Below are 9,239 nucleotides of genomic sequence, written 5' to 3' on the forward strand. Positions count from 1 at the left end.
TTTCATGACATTTGCACCATCGAATGTCTGAGCTATCAGTTTTTGTCTATTTCCTTGAAGAATTATATCTAACTGCTCTAGAATACATTTTGATATGCCATCTGCAGTTTGATTTTCTGGAATAAAGAATCCCCAAAAACACTCAAATATTTCTTCATTCAGCACGTACCGTAGAACAATTACCATTTGAGTGTGTTCTGAAACTTCTGTTGTGTCATCAGCCATGACAGCTACAAATGAAGCTTCTTTTATCTCTTTCTTTGGGCCAATTGCAAGAACAGTCGTTGGGTGTACGACGCCGTTTACGATGACCTTCTTGCCTTGATCTTGTTTCAGGAATACCACCCTTTTGAAGCTCTGGAGAGATCTCGAAGTTTTGATATTTTGAGTACAGCACTAGCTAATAATTCCCACCAGGAAACTTGTTTCGAGACTCCTCCAAAGCTTTGAAAAGTGCAGAATTCCATGTGTTAAAGGCGATATTGCTGAAAAAGATCAGGGCAAGAAGGTCATCGTAAATGGCGTCGTACACCCCATAACCGTTCGTGCAATTGGCCCTTTATCTCATCATGATATATCTGCAGCAGGCAGTCAAGTATCTCATTCTGAATAGTCTTAGAAACACCTGTGCAGACTGTACTTGTTTCTAAATGTTTCTTTAAATCTGGGTCTAATTTAGAGGCCAAATTTATTAATCCCCTAAATACACCTGGATTTACTGAATCATCTTTTTCATCATGTGCACGTAAAGGAATTTCAAAGTTTCCACAAAATGTAATGCAGTCTATTGTCTTGGATAAAATTTCACTGTTCTTGGTAACCTTCCTGTTATGCTCATTGATCGAAAGTCTATAGGCTTCACTAAGTTTTTCTTTAATATTTACGCTTCCTAAAAGTGATAGTGAAACCACGCTTTCAATATGCTTCTTTGACTTTTCATGTTCTTCAGTTTTTTCTTTCAATTTGTTTATATTTTTAAAGCCGTCTTTTGTCCAAGTTACATCACTTCCAATTCCAAACAACAAACACGGAAAACAAAATAATGTATTTTTTACTTCACAACCACAGAGTCAATTTTTCCTTTGGTACCATTCTGAATGAAAGCTACAAATATTCCTCTTACTGTTGCTTATTCCTGGCTGAGATATTTGAATATCAGGTGTGGGACGGCCTCTTGTCTTAATAGCAACTTTCTCAAAGAGACAGCTGTGAAAATTTAAGTTGTTGAAGTTCACTCACTGTCACAGAACTTGTTTCGTGGGAAAACAAGGAGGCCATGTTTAATTACTTAATTCATATTCTTCTACACAATAAAGTTTCTGGAAAAACAATGAATACAAAATGTAGTCTCTATGAGTATGAATCATACCCATCATCCGGTGTGGTGCTTAAACGCCATCTGCTATATCAAGAGTATTTGAATGTGATAAATTGTAGATGATGTGATATCATACAGTATGATATCACATCATCTACAATATATCACATTCAAATACTCTTGATATAGCAGACGGCGTGTAAGCACCACACAGGATGATGCGTAAACACTACCTCCCACACTGATAACCAGATCGGCACTGTGTGATCCACAGTGCTCGCCCCGGCTTGCCTCCAGGACATGCGCGCATGTGTGCAACAAAGCAAACGCCCGTTTTTGGAACTGTCGAGTAAGACAGTTCCACATACAGGGATTTTTGTTGTTTTCTCTGAATTAGAGGATGGCCATTGACATTAAGTTTAAGGATTATTGATAATAGTTTTAAATATCTTGTACAAGTATAAATAAATAAACATATATGATGTATTATATTATATAATACAGTACATATATATCGGGTGAAATAGGGGGTGCTGCAGTTCCACAGTGCCTACCGACGAACCGCCACTGCTGTATATACTTGGTAATTAATATAACAAATATTATACGTACATTGAGAGTTTTCCTGAATGAAAGGAGTGCAAAATGATTACTAGGAACTGATTATCATGAATACACAAGTTATTCTGAACTTTCTTGTTATGATCCTTAGCACTGATCTTATGGTTAACAGAAAATACAGTCAACCCTCGCTTTACGCGGTCCCACATTCCGCGTTTCCACTTTTACGCGGTACCCTGCCGAAACCGGAATGCTCACATTCCGCGGTGCGTGTACCCCTTTACGCGGAGAGCGGCTGGCGAGCCGCGCCATTTTTGGATCCAAACCTCCTGCCATCTCTCCCGCCATCTGCCATGTTGTGTAAGTGGCGCGAGCAGGGTGCGCACAAGGTCGCCCAGTCATCAAAACATTACCGAGTTCTTCACCCTCCACCCACCACAGCCGGCCCAAGTCGGTGATAGTGATAATTATAGTGAGGATATAGACTTGTATGGACTTTGAGGGGTTTGACAAAGAGGCCCTGCAAGCCTCTGTGGTAGATAGTGATACAATTGATACAAGTGACACAGGTGAGGGCCAATAATCTGCTCTCTGCCTCGGAACCAACCCCCCATCCCCGTGTGCCCAGCCATCTTTTCTACTAATGTAAGTAAATACCTAATATTATTGATATTTCTCTTAATTATTAATTGTGTGTGCATACCATCATAAAATTAAGAAGTTATTTTTACTACAACGTAGGTATTGTGTCTGAAAAAGTGGAGCTTGGGGGTCGGCCCGGTCTCTATTTCAATTAATCCCATATGTTATGTTGTTCACTTTACGCGTTTCTCACTTTCCGCGGTACCCTGTGGGTTGAATTAACCGCGTAAAGTGAGGGTTCACTGTACAGTATTTTCATGATTTAATAAACTAATTTGAGCCATCCCTTTACGTTAAATCAAAATTTCCATTAAATCGAACTTTCCGTTATTTTCGCAAGTTCGGTAAAACCGAGTGTGATTCCGTTAAATTCCATGCCAGATGCGCTGCTTAGTGCATGGGATTTGTTTATATCCGCTCAGTGTGTGTCCTGCCGCTGCAGCAAGTGTTGTTCACTGCTACTTCTCGGTCTACATCTTGGTCAACTAACCACTGTTCTCAGACATCATGCCGAAAGTTTCTCGGTAGTCTCAGAAAGGAAGTGGTGTGGGGGAGAAAGTCAAAAGAGCGTGGCTATCAGTTGGAAAAAAGTTTGGAAATTATTGAGAAAATTTAAAACAAATGCCGAACCCCCTAGTTTAAGGTAAGCCATGGGTAATGTTTTTAATGTTTCTATTTACATATCATGTGTCTGAGGTGTCTCTATAGGTGTGAACATATTAATGGAATTAATCAGGACTTAGCAAACTAGTTCACTAAATTGAGTGAAAAATAATGGAAAAAATTCCTTCCGCTAAATCGGGAGTTTGTTATATTGGATTCCGGTAAATCGAGAGTACTGTATACTGTAATTATCTACCAATATTGAACTTGGATATCTTTTCATTTTATATTGTTATTTTTTCTTTACAGTGAAAATGTACATATTATAAAAGAGTAATGTTCTTTGTGCACTTTCAGTTGGTACAATGGGTAACAAGCTGTTCATCATTGCACTAGTGGTCGCTCTAGCTGCCACCCTTATTAATATCCACATGAAGAAGGTCAGCTTGTGTGTCGCTATGAGTTGGTCAGGGCTTGTCTTCATGTCCAGCTGTTACAGCATACTGTATATAAACTTTGGTCTCTCTTGCATCTCAGATAAACTCCATTATAGAATTAAATCTCTTTTCTGTAAATGGTTGTACATGCAGTATTTTGCTACTTAAGAAAGGATCTTAGATAATTGTGAATAAATTAGGAATACATTTTCTACTGATTATCATTTTGCTTATACAATATTGTATCTTGGATGTGTGTGGCATATTTGATTACTGTACATTACTGTATTATCATGTCTGCTCATCATATAGAATTTTCCTGAAAATATAGACAATGTTTTTAACCAAATAAGAGTGCATTATGTTGGTATATTTTGGCTTGGTGTGGAATTTCAATATGAGTGTAGAATTTTTTTTAGTCATTATTAGCTTATTTCCTTTATATCAACTTGTACTAATTTTTTTTCTACTAGGGAGAGACGCAGTACATCTTCTATGCAGAATGGTATGATCCAATGTCAGCCACAGTGAAAAAATTTCAGTTGAGCTTCTTCCCAAGGGATAAGTCTGTGGAGATGGTAAGAACCTGAAGTAAGGTAGTTGTGCATAATATTATTCTTGATCTTGTCTTATATGTTGTGTAATCTTGTTTACCAGGTCCATCCATAGTATCCTTGTGTTTATCACTGGATCACCTAACAATTTTACCATTAATGCTGGAGTGTACCATAGCTTTGTGCTTGTCTTTAACCTTATTCTTTTACATATAAATACAGTCAGTTCTGCTATAACGCGATAGTTGTGTTCTTGTAAAACCTCGCGTTCTAGAAATTCGCGCAATAGAAATAACAGGGCTTATGGAGAAAATAGGGTTAGGTGTAGATTACTCGAAATAAAAAATATTTAGTAGTTAGCCTAACACAAAGGATAGCACAGTCTAAATATATGATACATTCATATCTAATAATGAAATCATACAGTAAATGTTACACTTTACCTTGAAAAAATATGAATATAACTTGATGGGGGAAAAGGGTGATGCTGAGGTTGAGGTGTCATGCAGACAGGATTTGACAGTTGTCATCATCAGTATCAGGTGCAGTTTTGGTTGCATGGGAGGGACGAAAAAAACGTCTAATTCCAGAAGTGGATGGCTGTGGTTCAGTGTCTTCAGAATGTGGCTCAGACTGCTTCTTGGGGGTTAACTTTAAAAAAAGACGTCTAGTGTTTGATGCTTTGCCGTCTTTCTTCTTTCACAAAGAAGCTGTTCATAAGGTGCCAAAAAAGATTTAACACCACGAACTGCAATCCTGCTCCGATCTGCATTGACGTCATTGTTTTCCAAGAGTTGCAACTGCTCATCAACTTCCCTCAGGATAGAAGACAAAAGAGAAGTGGGAAGCTCTCTTGGTTTTGCATCCTGCACTTCATCATCTTCGGCATCTTCTATTTCCCCAGCAGCAACAAGTTGTTGTAGATCAGCTGTCTTCACAGTGGGACTCGAGCAGTCCCTCAACATCGGCACTTTCCACTTCAGCAAAGCCAACTTGCTTTGTATGAGAAACACAATTTTCTTTTATTTTTGGGAGCTCCTCTGATGCATCAACGCCTGTAAAATCATGAATTAAATCTGGGAGAAGCTTCTGCCAAACTCCACTCAAGCAGTCCTTACTTACATCACCCCAGGCCTCCACAATGATGTCAATTGCATGCTTGATGTTGAAACTTTTCCAAAACTGAAGAACACTGGCCTTATCATCTCCTTCCTCAGTAGCTGCTGAAGAACACTGGCCTTATCATCTCCTTCCTCAGTAGCTGCTGAAGAACACTGGCCTTATCATCTCCTTCCTCAGTAGCTGCTGAAGAACACTGGCCTTATCATTTCCTTCCTCAGTAGCTGCTGAAGAACACTGGCCTTATCATCTCCTTCCTCAGTAGCTGCTGAAGAACACTGGCCTTATCATCTCCTTCCTCAGTAGCTGCTGAAGAACACTGGCCTTATCATTTCGTTCCTCAGTAGCTGCTGAAGAACACTGGCCTTATCATTTCCTTCCTCAGTAGCTGCAATAAGTTTCTTAAATGTATGCCTCAAATAATAGGCTTTGAAGGCTGCTATTACTCCTTGGTCCATTGGTTGAAGGAGAGATGTTGTATTCAGAGGTAGAAAGAGCACTTTGATATTGTCAGAAAGCTCAGCAATGGTGGGAGGGCGGCTTGGCGCATTATCTAACATGAGGAGAATCTTAAAATCTATATTATTCTTCTTGCAATAACTTTTAAAAACATTTTCAAAAACATCCACAAGAAGGTCAGAAAAAATTTGTCCCGTTTGTTAGATGTTCTGGGTAATAAGTTCTATATACAGGAGAGAACACAAACACCTGTATAGTTTTGTAGGTTCGGTTTACTGGATAAGAGTATGTACACAGAGGTGGATAGCACTGCTCCCTAGCTAAGGTCCTGGTCAACTACCATAGACGACGTATGGCAAGTGATACATTAGCAGCTTCCATACGTCGCCAGGCCTGATAATTAAAGGCGTGGGATAGTATGCTTGTTGCCACCACGCTGCTAGCTAGAGCTGAATAAATATAAATGGAGCACATACATAATATACATATAATACATAATCCAGCGTACATAATAACACACACACCTCCCTTCCCTATCGCTCCTGCTGCCAAAGTCTTGGCCGGACCTTCTTCAGATCCGTTCTGGTAATCGAGGACTTCATCACTGGGAAAGAATTATGGGACTCTGCTACTGAGTGGCGGGGGCCAGCATTGCAGAGGCGGAGAAGCGGCGGTTCCTCCACCACCTACGACCACTGGGTAACCGCACCTAGTAGTCCCGTGACCTGCGAGACCCATGACTCGCCTACTTTGTCCCCAGCGTAGGAGGTCAGGTCCTGAACACGGACTTAGGTGCCGACAGCCTGCCACTCCTTGGAGAAGGATTGAGGGTGAGCAGGGACACAAGAACGAAGGGGGCGCCCATACAAAACCTGGGCGGGGGAGCGTCCGGTGTAGTTGGGTGTGTTGCGGAGTTCAAGAAGACCCCGGTCGAAGGCCTCGCAGTCAATATTCCCAAAAGGGGCCACCTTAAGGATGAGGTGCTTCAAAGATTTGACAGCAGCCTCAGCGTGGCCGTTGGACTGCGGGTAATGGGGCGATGACAACACATGCCGGACTCCCCATCGGTCAAGGAACGCAGCAAAGTCCCGGCTTGTGAACTGAGGCCCTCCGTCGGTTCGCAGGCGTACAGGAACGCCCACGTCACGGAAGTAGTGGCGGAACTTGCTGATGGTGGCGGCAGGCGTCGTGTCATTACCGCCCTTGATGACAACCGGCCAACCAGAGAGACGGTCGACGATAACCAGGAAGGACTTTCCTGACACACCGAAAAAGTCGGCCGACACAGACTCAAAGGGGCGGGTGGGGTTGTCGTCACTCATGAAGGGTACCTGCTGCTGGCTGGGTTGTAATACGTGGCGGGGCTTACACACCTGGACAGCATTGGAGATGTCGGGGTCGATGCCAGGCCGGAACACAGTCTGTCGTGCACGTCGTTTGGTGGCCTCAGCTCCACGGTGGCTGTCGTGAAGGCGAGCCAAGGCGTGGGGGCGTGATGCAGCAGGGACAACTACCGAAGGAGAGGTGTCACTGGCCAGAGGTAGGGGTAGGGCGGCAGCAGGGTAGTTGCTGCTCCCTTCGTGCACCCTGTTGGCGTAATTTACCTCGAGAATCGGTGTTGGGAAGTCCTGGGAGATGATGGCTAACTCTTGACAATGTCTGTAGGACAGCAAGGGAGTCGGGACACCATTATGCACGTCAATCCAGGCCTGACACGACCTGTTGCCAAAGGTGACATGTGCATAGAGTGAACCCAGGGCTGGGGCCATCTGTGAACCATCTGCCATAAAGCGGAGGTCCTCGGGAGGCGGTCCTAGATCGCTTGGAGAGAGCCCCAAGCGTCGCAAATGCTGGGGACCGATGACTGTAGCATCAGCGCCGGTGTCGGGCAACATCTGAAGACGGGATGACACACCGCCGTAGGTCACGATGGCGCTGATGTACTGGGTGACTTTGGTCCTGGGGTGCGAGGAGTACACCCTCCTAAAATGGGTCGGGCTTTGTCCAGGGTCGTCGTGCCTCTGATTTGGCGACTGTGGGCGGCCCTCACTGGTAGAAGGGCGCCGAAGCTTCCGCCGACGCTGTCCCTTGGGTTCGTGGGTAGGGCAACACTTGTCATAGTGGCCCAGGCGACCGCACACATTGCACTGTACGTACTTAGCTGGGCACCGCACTGTGAGCGACCAGTGGCCCATACGGTCACAACTGTTGCAGGTAGACTGAGCAGCTGGACACACCTGTGTTCCGTGCTGCTTACCACAGTTGTTGCAAAATGAACCGGGCGTGGACGTGGTGGGCGAAGGCGTAGGAACAGACTTCTTGTCCTTCTTGTACCGGGACACAGCGCGTACAGCTGTAGGGGGAGCTCGGATGGCAGAGGTGGCACACCTGGCAGCCTCATAGGAGCGACATATCGTCAACACATCCTGAAGAGAAGAGGAAGAGTCGAGGGAGGTGAGGCGTTGGACAAGTTCCTCGTCCTTAACACCCATCAAGATCACCTGCTTCAACTGGGTCTCCTCGCACTGCTGGTGGTGGCCTAAACATATATCTACCTCTTCCGAGGCTCACTTAAGACGTACATAAAAAGCGTCAAAAGACTCACCCTCCATCTGTCTGCAGCTAAACAATTCCCTCCTGCGCAGAGCTTCATTCTGCTGTCCTTTGATGTGCCGTTGTAGAACGTCCAGTACCTCCTCTACAGACAGCGAAGAGGTTGGGGGTACCTGCAGCGTATGTTCTAAGACACGCTGAACTTCCAAGGACAGGCACATACGCAGCTGGATGAGTTGTTTAGGCTGTGACAAACTCTGGAGATCCACCATTGTAGCATAATCAGCCCACCGCCGCCGCCATTCGCGAAAAGTCTGGAAATTTACATCAGGCTTCAAGATGGGCGGCGTTTGAGCTGCTGCTTTAGGTGGGGCTGGGGGGCGTGAAGGAAGCATGGATGAGGTATCTGAACCATTCAGTACCGAGGCAGTGTTAGAGCCAGGGGCTTGGTTAACAGTGAGGCGAGATATCAAGGCTTCAAACCGTGCACTGTCTTCCATTCTCCGTTGGTGGTCTCGTTCTGCCTCTGCTTGCCTTCTGTGCTCATCCGCCAAACGTCTGTGGGCTTCATCCTCGCGTCTCTCATCTCTCATAAACTTCATTAAGGCAATTATCTCTGGAGATAACGCTGAATGTTGAGGTGAGGGGCTGCGCGATGTTGTGGGAGCTGGAGCGTCGTGGCCGGCCTGGTCATCCATCTCTGGGGGACTATCATCCGCTTGACTCATCCATGCGCTGGGTCCACGGCTACGTAAGGCATGAGACATAACTACTTTATCTGTGTGCTGTGTCTTAAATCAGTGTTGACCGGTCAGCCCGTCGTATCAACAAGATTTCAGACAAAAAAATTTAATTAAATACACAGATAAGTAGGTTATATATATAAAATATATATAAGAAAGCCGCGCGGTCAGCAAGTGTTAGTACATGTATGTGTGTGTGTCCCAGGCAGGCAGAGCGTCTCGCCCCAGCTGTGAGGGGGGTGGAGGCGGC

General features: G+C 44.6%; 1 protein-coding gene across 2 annotated transcripts in view; it reads left to right on the forward strand.

The window, feature by feature from the left end:
- The window catches only part of LOC121869302 (nucleoside diphosphate kinase 7-like), a 203,835-nt gene that overhangs the window by 44,731 nt on the left and 149,865 nt on the right, over nt 1-9,239 (forward strand). The window contains exons 2-3 of one of the 2 annotated variants that reach the window (XM_042370549.1): nt 3,482-3,564; nt 4,035-4,139. In XM_042370549.1, coding sequence (XP_042226483.1) covers nt 3,490-3,564; nt 4,035-4,139 — 180 coding nt within the window. In that variant the 5' untranslated portion in view covers nt 3,482-3,489. The remainder of the gene's footprint in view (nt 1-3,481; nt 3,565-4,034; nt 4,140-9,239) is intronic. The other variant, XM_042370550.1, reaches the window with a different exon arrangement.

Source organism: Homarus americanus, unplaced genomic scaffold (assembly GCF_018991925.1).
Source record: "Homarus americanus isolate GMGI-L3 unplaced genomic scaffold, GMGI_Hamer_2.0 scaffold36734, whole genome shotgun sequence".
Classification (NCBI taxonomy): Eukaryota; Metazoa; Arthropoda; class Malacostraca; order Decapoda; family Nephropidae; genus Homarus; species Homarus americanus.